The sequence below is a fragment of the Echinops telfairi genome, unplaced genomic scaffold (assembly GCF_000313985.2).
Source record: "Echinops telfairi isolate 266 unplaced genomic scaffold, ASM31398v2 ScPeMD7_60;HRSCAF=208, whole genome shotgun sequence".
In the NCBI taxonomy this organism is placed as follows: Eukaryota; Metazoa; Chordata; class Mammalia; order Afrosoricida; family Tenrecidae; genus Echinops; species Echinops telfairi.
The window spans coordinates 44,879,883-44,896,942 of NW_022103958.1; the positions used below are offsets into that span (position 1 = coordinate 44,879,883).

The 17,060-nt window shown below is 43.3% G+C and overlaps 1 protein-coding gene across 5 annotated transcripts in view; it reads right to left on the reverse strand.

Annotated features, from left to right (window-relative positions):
• Positions 1-17,060, reverse strand: part of PPFIBP2 (PPFIA binding protein 2) — a 186,525-nt gene that overhangs the window by 132,497 nt on the left and 36,968 nt on the right. For all 5 annotated transcript variants that reach the window (XM_045290869.1, XM_045290867.1, XM_045290866.1 and 2 more), the window contains exon 2: positions 11,489-11,586. In XM_045290869.1, coding sequence (XP_045146804.1) covers positions 11,489-11,552 — 64 coding nt within the window. In that variant the 5' untranslated portion in view covers positions 11,553-11,586. The remainder of the gene's footprint in view (positions 1-11,488; positions 11,587-17,060) is intronic.

A 17,060-nucleotide genomic window follows, 5' to 3' on the forward strand; every position in this document is an offset into this window, starting at 1 on the left:
ATGCTTACACATTCACTGACTCGGCTTTCCTCCTGCAGTCGGCATCATTGTGTCTGTTTTGTGAGATGGAGGGGGACTTTATGGATTAGTGTTGGACATACGGGTTAATGTTGGACTTGTAGATTTGGGCAGCACTGAGTTGGGATGTTTTCTTGATGTGTACTTAACCTTTATATAAAACTCTCTCTTATACATGAGTTTCTGTGGATTTGTTTCTTGAAAGTACCCAGACTAATACACGCTCCAATATCACAAGGCCAATCAAAGACTGTTCAGAGCATGGATTCATCACCAGCCTTCAAACATCCAAGGCTAAGGTGATTAATCCCAGTCTTGATCAGAAATTTCTTTGCCCAGAACTAACTCAATTGCAGTGAGTTTGGTTTGTTTGGCTTTTGAACAACCTTTATCAAGAATCCAGACACTAATCAGAACTGGCAGGAGCGCCCCAGACAAAGTTGTTGTTGTTGTTTTAACTGTCATAAAGCAATCCTTTTAGACTATTTCTTATCTGTGGGCACAGTTGGTAGATAAGTGCATGAGTAACCTCCTGCCTCCGCAAATAAGAATAAGTAGCCCTCTGTGTCCTGACTGACATACTCGGGATGGCTGATATACTCAAATGTGGCCTCAATGCAGCCACTGAACGTGTTATTCCACAAGTCAAGCCGTATGCAAAAATCAACCTTTGTGGCAGTTGCTAGAAGCCATCTGGAGGGATGTAATAAGAAGAAAAAGCAAACCAAAGGTTAACATCCTACTGGCAACCATAACAATGATCTTTAATTTAGAAAAAAACTACTGCTGACATGAGACTTGAGGGTCTTCTAGGAAGTAGTCATAACTTCCTGAATTCCTATAAAATCCTTGGGTTCCCATTAAACACATGGGATGCACCTACACAGCTTTCAATAATTGAACTTTACAAGCTGCTTAATGCTCTTTCTTCTGCTTACAAGGCATTCATTTTTTAATTCATAAGACCTAATCTCTATTTTGCATGCCTCCCAATTCCCTGAGTGCCATAAGATAGGGTCAACCGTGCTATGGCTCTTCAAAAAGGCAAGCCAAATTCACTGCCACTAAATCAATTCCAGCTCATAATAATCCTATACAACAGAGTAGAGCTGCCCCACGGTATTTGAGACATTGCAAGTCTTTATGAGAGTAGAAAAATCTCATCATTCACTCTCAGAGTGGTTTCTAACTGCTTTAGTCCAACATGTAACACACAATTCCACCAGGGGCACATTTGGTACCAGTTAGGTCTTCTCAGACCTCCTTTTCAGACTCCTGCCTTATTTATCGGAGAGATGATCCCTTACATCACCTGCATTGTTCATTGGTTTCTTTCCTTTACTAACACTTTGGGGACTAAGGGACACTTTTTTTTAACATTAAGGCTTAATTCTATGTGGGGCCAACCCCAATCCCAACTACGTGGACACCTTCCCTTGCCACAGAGAATTCACTTCAGAGGACAGCATTGAAGCTACAACTCAGGGAGAGGGGCACATCTGATCAGAGCACACAGGAGCAAATGAAGAGGGAAGGATAGAGGGTGGAACACACCCTGGCCCAGCAAGCCCCAAGGATGATATTCCTGCTCAGAGCAGCCAATGCACAGAGAGGACCACAGGACCAGCCCCACCGTGAGACATGATGTCACGCACTGACCCATAGCACTGTCAGAACAACACTGGAGACACAGTGTCGGAATTGCACCCGATCTGACTCTACCACACTGGGGCGAAACACTAAGGGTGTGCAACAGAGCACCAAGGGGAGCAGAGCAATGAAGTCCCTGGGGAATACCAAAAACAGACTTTGGGGCAGGGCATGGCACCCCATCAGATTCCACTGGAAACATTCATAAAGTCAACAAACAGACCTTGAACAATTTATAGGCTTTTCTTTTTTGTGTGTCATTGGTTTATTTGTTTTTGTTTTGTTTTCTTTTGCCGTTGTGTTTTGGTCTGGGTTTTTTTTGGTGCTTATTATTTCTCTGCATGTCGACCTAGATAAGATGAGTGGGATAAATAATCTGGAGGAGAAAATAACGGGACTGACAGTTCTGGGGGGACTCGGGTGCAGGACAGGAAGTGTGTGTGAACAAACCCAGGGACAAGGGAACAACAAGTGATCTAAAATCAATATCAAGGAGGGCATAGGATGCCTGGTAGGGCTTGATCAAGGGCAATGTAACCAAGAGGAATCACTGAAACCCGAATGGAGGCCAAAATGATAGTGGAACAAGAGGAAAGTAAAAGGGAGTAGAAGAAAGAACTAGGAGATAAAGGACATTTAGAGAGGTCTAAATACAGGCATGTACATAAGGAAATATATTTATATATAATGATAGAGAAACAGATCTATGTACATATATTTATAGGTTTAGTATTAAGGTAGCAGACAGACATTGGGCCGCTACTGAAGTACTCCTTCAACACAAGATCACTTTGTTCTAATAACCTGGAATTTCATGATGCTCACCTTCCTGACACGGTTGCTGAAGACAAAATGGGTGCATAACCAAATGTGTTGAAGAAAGCTGATGGTGCCCAGCTATCAAAAGATATAACATCTAAGGTCTTAAAGGCTTGAAGATAAACAAGCACCCATCTAGTTGAGAAGCAACAAAGTCCACATGAAAGAAGCATACCAGTCTGTGTGATCATGAGGTGTTGATGGGATCAGGCATCAAAGCCCCAGAACAAAAAAATCTTATTATTTAAAAAAAAAAAATCTTATTATTATTGTGAATGAGGGGGAGTGTGGAGTGGAGACCCAAAGCCCATCTGTAGACAGTTGGACAGCCCCTTACAGAAAAGTCACAAGGAAGGGTGCAGCCTAGCACCAATGAAGCATACAACTTCCCTTTAGTTCTTTAGTGCTTCCTCTCCCCCACCCCCACTATCATGACCCCAATTCTACCTTACAAATCCAGCTAGACCAGAGCATGTACACAGATACAGATAAGAGCTGGAAACACAGGGAATCTAGGACAGATAAACTTCTCAGGACCAATAATGAGAGTAGCCATACCAGGAGGGTAAGAGTAAGGTGGGGGGAGAAAGGGAGAACAGATCACAATGAGCAACATATACCTCCCTCCCAGGGGGATGAACAACAGAAAAGTGGGTGAAGGGAGACATTGATTAGTGTAAGACACGAAAAAATAACAAAATTTATAAATTATCAAGGGTTCATGAGGGAGGGTGGGGATGAGGAGCTGATACCAAGGGCTCCAGTAGAAAGAAAATGTTTTGAGAATGATGATGGCAACAAATGTACAAATGTGCTTGACACAATGGATGGATGTATGGAATGTGATAAGAGCTGTACTAGCCCCCAATGATTTTTTTAAAAGGTTTAATTCTATAAACGATATCATATGCTACAAGTGCAAAATATGGAACACATAACAGTAAAAAATAAGCAAAGTAGGTAGAGAAAGAAAGGAGGAAAAAAAGAAAGCAAAAATCAATTGCCACTGGGCCCACTCAGACTCCGAGTAACCCAATATATGAGCGAGAGTAGAACTGTGCTCCCTCAGACTTTCAATGGCTGATCTGTTAGAAGTAGAGCATGCCTTTTACCTAGATGGCATCTGGAAGCTCAGCTGAAACCTGCTCAGCTTCACAACAAGGCACAGGCTGTCCTGACAGACAGTGGTAGCTACAATGAGGTACATTGGCAGAAATATAAAACCAGTCTCTTGCACAGAAAGTGAGAATTCCAACACTGAATGACACTACCCTACAAAAGAGCAGCAGCTTACATTTAAGACTAATTAACAAATATAAAAAATGTCTTATTGTATGTTTCATCATTGCTACACTGCACCCTGACTGGCTCATCTCCTCCTCGTGACCCATCCATAAGGGGATGTCCACTTGCCTACAGATGGGTCCTGGGTCCCCACTCCGCACTCCCCCTCATTCACAATGATATGATGTTTTGTTCTTTGATGCTTGATACTTCATCCCTTCGACATCTCATGATCACACAGGCTGGTGTGCTTCTTCTATGTGGGCTTTGTTGCTTCTGAGCTAGATGGCCACTTGTTTACCTTCAAGCCTTTAAGACCCCAGATGCTACATCTTTTGATAGCTGGGCACCATCAGCTTTCTCCACCACATTTGCCTATGCACCCATTTGTCTTCAGCAATCTTGTCGGGAAGGTGAGCATCACGGAACACCAGTTTAATAAAACAAAGTATTCTTGTATTGAGGGAGTACTTGAGTGGGGGCCCAATGTCATCTGCTACCTTAATACTAAACCTATAAATATATGCACATAGATCTATTTCCCTATCCTCATAAATAAGTATGTTTACATATGTACATACCTGCATATAGACCTCCACAAATGCCTTTTACCTCCTAGTTCCTTCCTCTATTTCCTTTTACTTTCCTCTTGTCCCACTATCATGCTCAGCCTTCATTTGAATTTCAGTATTTCCTCTCAATTACATTACCCTTGCTCAAGCCCCACCAAGCCGCTTACACCGTCCTCGCCACAGATTTTGGATCACTTGTTCCCTTGTCCCTGAGTTTGTTAACACCACTTCCTTTCCCCCACCTCCCCCTCTCCGATGCCCTCCCCCCCAACCATTGGTCCCATTGTTTTCTCCCCCAGATTGTTTATCCAGGTATGCTCCCTTCTTGATTCGCTCTGTTTTGGGGGGGTTGAGACCATGCTGCTTCCACACCATGTGAACCCAGAATTGTCCTCTGTTGTAGTCTGCTCCTGTAAGGGGACAGCATGACACGTGCTGTTGTCATTTGCCCAGTCCCCTCTATGTCCCATTAGCTCCCTGCAGGGACATCATCCTCTAGCTCTTAAATGTTTCCTCCCCCCAACTATCATGATCCCAACTCTACCTTACAAATCTGGCTAGACCAGAGGATGTACACTGGTACAGATAGGAACTGGAAACAGGGAATCCAGGAGAGATGATCCCTTCAGGACCAGTGGTGAGAATGGCGATACCAGGAAGGTGGAGTGAAGGTGGGGTGGAAAGGGGGAACCGATTACAAGGATTTCATATAACCTCCTCCCTCTGGGATGAACAACAGAAAAGTGAGTGAAGGGAGATGTCAGACAGTTAAGATATAACAAACAAAACAATAATTTATAAATTATCAAGGGTTCATGAGGGAGAGGGGAGCGGGGAGGGAGGAGTTAAAAAGAAAACTAAGCAAAAAACCTTCACTGTTATCTACTCAATTGTGACTCATAGCAACCTTATAGGGCAGAGTAGACTTCCCCTGTGGTTTTTCTACTGTAACTCTTCACAGGATGTAGAAAGCCAAGTGAAAAAGAGGAAGGTCCTCAATAAGATGGATTGACAGGGTGGCTGCAACACTTGGACCAAGCATAGGGACAATGGTGTGGATGGCTCAGGACTGGGCAGTATTTCATTCAGTTGTGCATAGGGTCGCTATGGGTTGAAACCTACTTAATGACACCTAGCACCAATAACAAACTTTCATATGCATATAATAACCATGGGTTGATTAAATATACCATCGTGAGCATCAGACCCAATGATTATTAATAATCATTGAACTTGTATCAATTTTAAGGAGAATCTATTATTCTTTACATAAATGGTTGTTTCTTGGGGAATTAAAAAAGGCTGTACAGTTCTCTTCCATTGAATAAGTAACTATGTCTTCACAGAGTGGGAGAGCACAGTCCTGGAGGACTTGTTTGAGTACTTTAACATATGCAAAAGCAGTTGTGCTCTGGTAGCAGTGACAGCACGCCTGACCATATTCCATTTCAATTAATAAAACAATATGAATAAAGAGGAAGACTTAAATGTTTACCAAAAATTCTGTGGGACACACATCTAGTGTCTGTGAGATCATGATGTGGTGCCACAATTTTCAGACATTCTTTTAACTGTGCCACCCTCTGAGTAAAGTAATCCTCACTGGAAGACTGATATGTAAGACAGAGGATAGAAAATTAGTTCTGGGTAAGGGACGTGGACGCAGAAGCAGAACAGTGCCTTCTTCCTCCCAGTGAACTCTTTCCTCTTCTAAGCCACTCACAGTGTGCTCCTGTGGTCCCACTACACGTTTTAACACCAACACAGGAATGAATGGAACCTGAACGAGAGTCAGGTGGCCCCCAGACTCAGCTCTGCCGTTTACCATGTTTATGACCTTGAATAGCAATATAATAATATCATTAACACTTATACCAACAAAACAATTAACCCACACCATTTGAGAATTTGCTAAGTTTAAGGTACTGGTCTGAGTACATTATTTGCATTGATTTAATCCTCACAGTATAATAAGATCGATATAATCATTACCACTATTTAATATTCAAGGAAACAAAGGCTCAGGAGAATTAGAACTTTCTCAGAGATGCCAGAGCCAGTAGTAAGTAGCTGAGCTAGGACTCACATCCACCAGTTTATGTTAAAAACCATAAAGATGAGTCTAACTCCTTGATCCAGTTTGATCTAGTCATTTTGAAAATGAAATGGTATTAACAATTTTGGTATTAAAAAGTACCTATCACAAAGGCATTTCAAAAATTATCATCATTATTTTCATCAAGAGCACATAATACTTGCCTCCAGATACTAATGACCTCAATGTAGAGCTTTTCCATCAAATGTCAAAACCAAACTCATTGCCTTCGAGCCAACTCCAATTTATATTGATCCTGTAGAACAGAATAGCTGTGTCCTGTAGTTTTTAAGGCTTTAAATATTTACAGAACCAGACCTTCACATCCTTGTCTCATAAAGCAGCTGGTGGGTTTGAAAACCCAACCTTTCATTTAGCAGTGCTCAAGAGCCTTAACTGCTGCACCATCAAAATGCTGCTGCATGTGTCAAATAGCTCATCTCAGATCTAACTGTTTAAGAGATGGCTCATAGAACTTGCCAATCAATGGTTCTCATAAAAATTATTTATTGTTATTTTGAAATAATTAGCCAAAAAGAGGAAATAATAGATGAAGTTCATTATGCAACCAGATCAAGGATATATGAGGAAACGAGTAATATTGCCTACTAACCAATGAAACACCCTATGTACAAAAGTAAATAGAACACATATGCAACAAATATTTATTAAACTCCTACTATGAATCGCAAACCAACTGAGGCCCTTGGAATGTAATAGCTAGCCCTTGTCCTCATGGAATGTATATTCTGATGCATGAAGCAGTCAAACTACAGATGCATTAGGTTAGGTAGTGACAAATGCTATGAGGACATATAAAGTGAATATAAAGAAAAAGTAATGGGAGATTGGGTCAGGGAGAGCTTCCTGATAGGATGATACTTTAGCAAGAACCTGAGTGTCTGGGAGAAAATATTCTGGCAGCAAGCTCAAGGGCACTGAGATAGCCATAGCCAGTGTGTGTTGCTACAGTGAGATATCCAGGGGAAGAGTGATTGGAAACATGGTCATCATATAGGACATCGCTGGCTATGGTGAGAACCACAGACTATGCTGAGAAGGGAAGCAAGGCATAGACGAGCTTTGGAAGTAGGAGTGAGGTGATCTGATTAAAATTTGTAGACCCCAGACCAGTCCAGCCAATTAAGTACACAAGACTGACCTATAAACAGATAATCTGGGGTTATATATACTCAATTTCTGGACTGGTCTCTTCTGACAACATGTCCAAAGTACATGAGGGCAAGACAAGCCATTCTTGCTTCTAAGGACTATACTTTTCCCAAAGCAGATTTGTTTGTTCTCCTGGCAGTCCATAGCACTTCTGAGATTCTTCACTAACACCATAATGCAAATGAAGCGACTGAAAACACCAAGGTTTGGGTCAGGCCGCCTTAGTCCTCAAAGGACATACTTGCTCTTCAACACTTTAAAAAGATCCTGTGCAGAAGATCTGCCTACTGAAAATACAGTGTGCTGCACCTAACAACTAGAAAAATGCACACACCTTTCAAGTACACATAATACATTAATAAAAATTAGCATTGTTCACACGTCAGCCATAAATGGCAGTGAATTCATACCATAGAGATGACTTTTAACTGCAACATAATTTAGAAGTCATTTTTTAAAATTGTGTTTTGGAGTATATGCATCAAAAAAAGCAGCAAAGAGAATGATAGACAACAGATATAAAGGAAATCATGTGTGAAGGGGTTTCAAAAAGTTCATGATTTTGTTTGATTTCTTGAATGCTGCTTACATGAGCATTGATGACAGATTCAAGCAAAATGAAATCCTTGACAACTTTCTACATTTATCAACATCTTGTCTATTGTTCCAGTTGTGAATGTTTTGATTGTCTTTATACTGAGTTATAAACCATACCGTGGCTATAATCCCACTTTGGAGGGTGTTATCTTGTATACTTATGGACATGATCAAGTTGGGATTAAACCCGGTGTTAGTCTGGGCACTTCAGAGAAACAAATCCACAAAAACTCATGTATAAGAGAGAGTTTTATATAAAGGGTAAGTGCACATCAAAAAACATCCTAACCCAACGCTATCCAAGCCCACAAGTCCAACATTAGCCATGTGTCCGACACTGATCCACAAAGTCCTCCTCCATTTCAAAAAACAGACGTGATGATACTGACTGCAGGAGGAGAACGGAATCAGTGAATGTGCAAGCATCTCAGCACTGGTAGGGGTCTCCACATGGCTGCTCCAGCACCCAGGGCTGCATCAAGGTGGGTCCATGTGGCTTCTCCTCAGGGATGCCTTGCAGGAAGTGAGCCTTGCAAGCTGAAGCAGGGAACTGGCAAAGGGAGCTGCACCCTGGTCTGACCATCAGAAAGTAAGAGACCTGAGAACTAGAAAGGTGAGGCTCACTGAGCCATTTATCTTTCTGTCCTTCAATTAACCCCCATATGTGTTTATTGGTCATGTTGGCACAATAAACCTTATCTCAAACCCTGACCTTAACAGAAAGTATGAACCAAGTTACACCCTTTGACTCTTTGGGGGTATCTTTAAACTCAACTTTACTAGAGGGCATGACTTAAGACAATATCCTTTATTTTCCTTGGGGTATGTTGACTAAAAGACAAAAACCACATCTCTATCAAAACCATTCCTATGTGTATAAGAGCCATCTCTGATCAGAGGACAGCACTGAAGTTGCAGCTCAGGGAGAGGGACATGTTTGATGAGAGCACATGGGAGCAAATGAAGTGGGAGGAAGAGAGAGTAGAGCACATCCTGGCCCACCAAGCCTTGACAATGAAATTCCCACTCAGATCAGCCAATCCACAGAGGAGACCATATGGCCGGCCCCACTATGAGACACGACATCCCTCACTGATCCATAGCCTTAGAGGGAACAACACTGGAGACACAGTGTGGGAATTGCACCTAATCTGATCCTACCACACCAAGGCAAAACACTACGGGTGTGCAAAAGAATAGCAAGGGGAACAGAGCAACAAAGTTCCCAGGGAATACCAAAAATAGATTTGGGGGCCAGGGCTTGGCACCCCATCAGATTCAACCGGAAAACACTCCTAAAGGCCAACAAACAGTCCTTGAACTAACTACAAGCTTTTCTTTTTTGTTGTTATTGTGTGTTTTATTTTGTTTTTGTTATTGGCTTTTTGTTGCTGTTGTTTTGCTTTGTTTTCTTTTGTTGCTTGGTTTTGCTCTGTCTTGTTTTTGTGCAAGTTATTATCTCCACAGGTCTGTCTAAATAAGATAGGCTGGATGAACAATCTAGAGGAGAAAACAACAGGACCGACAGTTCCAGGGGGACAAGGGAAGAGGAAGATGTGGGTGGTGGGGGAGGGGAAAGGGAGTGGTGTTAACAAACCCAGGAACAAGGGAACAACAAGTGATCCAAATCGGTGGTGAGGAGGGTGTAGGAGGCCTGGTAGGGTGTGATCAAGGGTAATGTAACTGAGAGGAATTACTAAAACCCAAATGAAGGCTGAGCATAATAGTGGGACAAGAGGAAAGTCAAAGGAAAGAGAGGAAAGGGCTAGGAGGCAAAGGGTATTTATAGAGGTCTAAATACAGGCATGTACATATGTAAATATAATTATATATAAGGATGGGGAAATCGATTTATGTGCCTATAAGTTTAGTATTAAGGTAGCAGATGGACATTGGGCCTCCACTCAAGTACTCCCTCAATGCAAGAATACTTTGTTCTATTAAACTGGCATTCCATGATGCTCACTTTCCCAACACAATCATGGAAGACAAAATGGGTACATAGGCAAATGTGGTGAAGAAAGCTGATGGAGCCCAGCTATCAAAAGATATAGCGGCTAGCGTGTTAAAGACTTGAAGGTAAACAAATGGCCATCTAGTTCAGAAGCAACAAAGCCCACATGGAAGAAGCACACCAGCCTGTGTGATCATGAGGTGCCAAAGGAATCAGTTATCAGGCATCAAAGAACAAAAAATCATAGCATTGTGTACTCACCTCCCTGATACGATCACTGAAGATAAATGGGTGTATACGCAAATGTGGTGGAGAAAGCTGATGGTGCCCAGCTATCAAAAGATATTGCGTCTAGGGTCTTAAATCCTTGAAAGTAAACAAGCGGTCATCTAGCTCAGAAGCAACAAAGCCCACATGGAACAAGCATACCAGCCTGTGTGATACCAGATGTCGAAGAGATGAGGAATCAGGCATCAAAGAACAAAATAATCACATCATTGTGAATGAGAGGGAGTGCGGATTGGGGACCCAAAACCTATCTGTAGGCAACTGGACATCCCCTTACAGAATGGTCGCAGGGAGATGAGCCAGTCAGGGTGAAGTGTAGCAATGATGAAACATACAACTTTCCTCTAGTTCCTAAATGCTTCCTCCCTACCCACTATCATGATCCCAATTCTACCTTACAAATCTGGCTAGACCAGAGGATGTACACTAGTACAGATAGGAACTGGAAACACGGGGAATCTAGGATGGATGATCCCTTCAGGACCAGTGGTGAGAGTGGTGATACTGGAAAGGTAGAGGGAGGGTGGGGCAGAAGGGGGGAACCGATTACAGGGATCTACATATAACCTCCTCCCCTGGGGAACAGACAACAGAAGAATGGGTGAAGGGAGACGACGGACAGCATAAGATATGACAAAATAATAATTTATAAATTATCAAGGCTTCATGAGGGAGGGGGGAGTGAGGGGGGTGGAAATGAGCAGCTGATACCTGCGGCTTACATGGAGAACAAATGTTTTGAGAATGATGAGGGTAACGAATGTACAAATGTGCTTTACACAATTGATGTATGTATGGATTGTAATAAGAGTTGTATGAGCCTCCAAAAAATGATTAAAAAAACAAGCCATCTCAGACAGAGCTGGATGCTAACAGAAGACACATTCAAATGGTCTCATTGCAGACATAAATTATCACACCAAATATCAGAGTTCTACAAGCTTGTGCTCTTAAAAAAAGAGACGGCATGAACAGCAAGAGAATTAAAAGGAAACACAACAGGTTTTCTAATGTGGAGGCTAACAGTTCTGATCTTACCTGCAATGATTCCATCCATCTGCTCAAGGGCAGCCTCTAACACATGACTCGCATTGGAGGCCATGACTCCTATTGCTGTAAGGGACCGCGTCTCTACTCTAAAAGTGCAAATACAGAATAAGGGAAGAATTAGAACTGTGCAGATTAAACCACAAAACCCTTTTATTCCATCACCATATAATCTACTTTCATAAGAATCCAAGAAATCTGTGGTTTGTACCATCTCCATGCCCTCCTAGTAAGAGTGTTCCCTCCCTTTTCACAAGTCTTTAGCACATGATACCATTTGCCTCCAGGGCTCTCTGGACTCCTCAGGATCAGCAATACAGAGGTGACATACCTCACTGTCATTGCAGATCTGGGTTCTAGAAGATCCAATTATCACCTGGGGAAGAAGCAGGCAAAGCAGAAAGCAACAAGGACTCATCTCAAGCTTAGCAGCTCAGCAGCACATACCAAGATGGCCACAGCAGCATCTGAACTTGCCCCATACCTGCAACACTTTCCTTGGGGCAGGGAGTGATCCAGGCTGAGAGGCCTCCACTGCCACTTTCAGCCCTTTTCTCAGAAAGCACCATCCAAGGAATCAGGTGCACTGTATCTTAGTCTCTGTTCCACACTACCATCTCAAAGCATATACAGTCTAGTCACTGCCGTAACACTGAATCTCTCCTCTAAGAGCCAAAAGCTATAGGAACAGGGGGTTGGCTTCCCCTTATCTAGGGGCAATTGGCTTCATTGCTGGGCAACCTTGCCTCTTAGAATGGTCTTTAAATTAACCAGTCTTCTTCCGTCAGCCACCTATCATTTTAGTCCCCACCTACTCCTGGGTAAAAGGGAGGGACTTGAAAGGAATGGAACTCCAATTCCACATTGTATTTTCCAAGAAGGAAAGAACATTTACAACCTCAAGAGGCATAACTCCCACATATAAACTGAATGCTCAGAAAACCAAACTCACTGCCAATGAGCAGATTTCAATTCATAGCAAGCCTACATAGGGTTTCCAAGGATTTTTAAATCTTTATGGGGGGTAGTCAGCCTCATTTTCCTTCCGCTGTATGGCTGGTGGGTTTGAACTGCCCATCTTATGATTAACAGTCCAATGCTTATTACCAAACAGCACCACTAGAGCTCCAAAATAAAGGCAGGAGTAGTCATGTTTTCTCATTTGGCTAAACCTACACATGTGACTAGTGAGCATACATGCTGGGGACAATAGTGGGTCACACACTCAAGTACTCTGCTGGCATGGAAATGGAATATTCTGAGGCTCTCTGCTTATCCCCTGTGATGATGTACCTTTGGAATGGAGAGAGGCAGGTGAGCAATATAAGCCACAGAGGAGTGGCTTTGGGGATGGTACAGGTAAGGGTTCCGGGACACAGAGAACCACCCAGGATACTAACAGTTACACTCAGAGGCTGAGTTCAGAAAAGCCTGAGTTCAAACTCAGCCCTGGCATTTACTGAGTCATCTCTCTCAATTTCCTCATCTATAAAATAGGGATAATAATAATACCTAACTCACAGAGTTGATATATCATGATTAAATGGGTAATATGTCAAAGAGTGCTTAGTACATTGCCCTGCACATAGGAAGTGTTCCATATATGGTAGCTAGCTTTGTTTCGTTCTTCTTATCCTTTAGTGAGATAATTCCAGGAGATAGCAATGATCATGTTTGTGCCAAGACAGCTCACTGGATGAGAGGCTTTCAACTAAAAGGGAGTAGGTTATGGACGAGAGAACCCAGCTGAGGCAGAGATTGGTTCCTTCAAGAGGAAGGCATGGCAAGATAAGTAATTGGTGGGGGTGGGGTGGGGGAAGGACTTTGAGGCACTGATTCACAGTGCAAAGGCCAAAAGAGGAGCCAGGCAAGACCTACATCTGAAGCACCGGAGTGAAAAGCTTGGGGTCTGAATGGAATCAAGTTGTGTCCAAACCAAGGAAGAGGCAGCAGGAAAAAGGGGGAAGGACAGCTAAAGTAGGGATTATAACCAGCAGATTCACCCCTATGCGGCCATACATTTGAAAGGTTTTTACTGTTTCAAAATACGTTCAATTATTCTTAGGAAAAAATATGAGCTTGCTACTATGACCTATCAAAGAGGCGCTACCAGGTCTGGCCAGGTCAACTGCACTTTGCTCTCCCCACAAGCTCCTTATGCTTTGGTGGCGTCAGTCTCCCTCACTCCTAAACACTTCAGGACTTGTCATCCTGCACACATCTGCAGCTGCTCCTACCTCGGCCTGAAGCTGGCTTGTGTGGTTTAGTTTCATCCTGTAGGTTGCAGCTCCAAAGCCATCTTCTCTGAGAGAGAGGTCTTCCATCTAAATTTAGTAGCCTCTTTGACTAAAGCAATTCCAAAGTATCTTGTGGATATACTTACTTCCTTGCTAACTGATAATCTTTTCCATGAGGGAAAGGGCACCCTAGACACTCTGTCTGCCTTGCTCATGGCTGGGTCCTCAGGGTCTAGCAGAATTAATAGCACATTGCTGTGTAGGAGGGCGTTCTTATGAATGACTGAACAGATCCATGCAGCTAAGACTCTTTGGATCCACTGCTGTGTGGGTCCAGATCCTGAGCAAAGGAGGGGTAATGATAAATCAGGCCCAGAGCCTGCCCCCCAAAATTATAGTCTACTAGAGAAAACATAATACATAAACATAATATACAGACACCGTGATATGACAGAAGCAGGTATGCAGTTTTTCAAAGGACTCACCTTGACAGATGAGTAGGAATTTTCTAAGAACACCGGTGCACGAAAGATAAGGAGACATGTAAGGGCAGGATATAGTTGACAAAGGTCAAATGGTTGACAAGATTATACAAAAGCATAGAGCTGGCCAAGGCGCTTTAAAGCTGCGCAGAATTCACATTAAGTGTGACAGGGAAGATTAATGAGAGGGGTCTGGGTCCAGGGAATAACAAAGTGCCCTCAGACGTAAATACAAGAGAGATCTATTTCAGCAGGTTGGGCCCTTTGATAAGCTCTGGCTGGCTCCATTTGGTGTCTTAGTGTGAAAAGCCAAAACTTCTAAACTAGTTAGAAGATGCCAAGCTCAGAAGGCCCAGGCTATGTCTCCCTTCAAGAGAAGGGCCATAAACACAGACTCATGGGCCCTGTGCCCAGTGATGAGTTTTGACTTGGCAAAAATCAGATTGGGTGGACCCGTGGGAGCTAGCTTCAAGTGAAACATGAGTCAAAGGTGTATCATATTTCCAAACCAGGAGTCTGGACCAGTAAGATAGGGAAGGCTCAGGATTGGGGAATCTGCTTTGGGCAGAGTCGATGAGCTCAGTTCTCACCTTGCTAGGTCTGAGGTAATAGCAGGACATCTGAGGAAGAGAAGACTCCTACCAGCCTCTGTCATGGGTGTGGCTATGAGGCATCAGTGGTGTGGAGTACAGGTCTCTGAAGGGCTGAATGTGCCACAGGTGTGAAGACTTTTGTCCCTGACTGAGAACATACACAATCTTGTTGGAACAGGGAAGCCACAAGATCACCAGCCATCCTCATTGTATGGGTTCAGTGCCTTGTCATTCCTTCACCACTGTCTGGGTTACAGTTCCCCATTAATAACACACAATGGCGTGATCTGTGCCCTTACAAAGTTTGGGTCTCAGAGGTGAGCGTGTCATCTGTCAAGATGTCACGTGGTGATATCTTCCATGTCTGTGCTTCCCCACAGGGCACCATATCCCTTGGGAGTCTGGGTTGCTTAGGGGTGGGAGGCTAAAGGGCATGAAGTTCTAGAAACAATGTGCCTCTTGGAGGGAAAGAAGGTTGAGAGGGCAGGCACAGAATGCAGAAGAGGCAATAATCCAAAGGAGCTGGGAAAAGAGCCAGTATACCAAGTCAAAGTCCAAAGGAACAGCTGAAAACCAAAGTCATTTCAAAGCAGATGGTGGGAAGAGGAGCTCAAATCATTTCCCTACCAATGAGAGGGGAGCAATAGAAGCCACCGGAGGGTTTGACATAGTGCAGACAACAGAGAAGCACACAGTATACCCTGGGGTCTCTAAGTGGGGACATCCCACCAGCCTACAAGAGAGAACAACGGGTACAGAGAAGGACACTGCTCTTCACAGAGTCAATACAGTGACGGTTGCTACACTGGGAAAGAGCAATTGTCATTCTCTGTGGATATTGGAATATTCGTGCAGCTCTGTATTTGAGGCTGACAGCAGGCAGGCCTCTGATACCAAGAAGCCAGCTCCTTCCTTACACACAGACAAGGCACAGTGTGTTAGGACAGAAAAGGTGTGGTCCATTCATCATCTGTCTTTCACCCACATGCTTTCAATCTGCCTGTGTGACAGTGCTCAGGCTCCTGTCCACACAGTTTACCATTTCCTCTTTGCTTCTAATCAGGGAGAAGATGACCTCAGTAGCTATGAAATCGATCAATGAGGAAGGAAAAGCCTTGTTTTAGAATGACAATGTCTGATGATGTGTTAACCATATGATCCATTTTATACTTCGAGGTCAATTAGGTCCTCTGAAGGACCTGCAGGTATAGGTCACTCTTCATCTGGTGCCCTCCAAGTAAAGCAGTAACAGATATCACTCTACTTTCAAGTTCAGTGAAGCAAAATCAGAAGTAGGCAGGAACCATTGATTACACTAAGTCCTGGGCAACTAAGGTGCGCATGGGTAGTAGAAATGATGAACACACTTGGCTATTGAAGGAGCAGAAAATTGTTTAATGTGGCTTTTCTTGCCAAAGTCTCTGTAGCGCCCACCACATGACTTCTACCTGCATGGGTCTGGGCCAGAATGTGGGGGGAGACACTAAGATTCACCTGTGAGTAACTGTGAACAGGATTCACTGGACTGTGATCCTGCTAGATATAAAAATAAACCCTCTGAGAAGCAGGAGGGGAGATCTCAGTACCAGTAAGAGCCAAGAGTAGAGTGTGCTCCAGATGGATCCCTGAGATACCTGCATAGTTAGCCAACTTGATCTACAAGACAGCTATGACCTCACAGGAGCAGCAGCAGAATTAGAAGTTAGAGCATGAGGCACAGTGGTATGGTGGGCTTCCCAGGCCACAGACAAAGTAAAGCTGAGTGCTTTGGGGCAAGAGGCTGGCTTATGGAGTAGGGTGCCTCTGGACACTTAATTGGGGTACCTGGAATTGCTAACCCACAGAGTTAAAGGTGGTGCCTTCAGGTTGTGGGTTAATTCCGGAGCTGGGTTCACTGACCTCCAGAACTTGAACTGAATGCTTTCAGGTCGAGGCTTACAATAGAGTGGCATGCCCTTTTGGCATTTATTAGCAGCCCTGAAAGAACTTTGTAACATGCCCTAAATAACTGTATCTTGAGCATTTCTCACCTGCATAAACTGTATAATAGTGCCCATTATCTGCAACTTGTGTGTGACCACTGTAATTAATTGTTGGATTCATTAACTACAAACATAGAAAATATTGTGTGTGACAGAACACAGCTGCTAAATGAAAGGTTGGACATTCAAGTCCACTTAAAGGTAAAAGGTACCTTGGAAGAAAGGCCTGGAAATCTATTCAAATATTCGGCACCCCTTCCACCACCCCC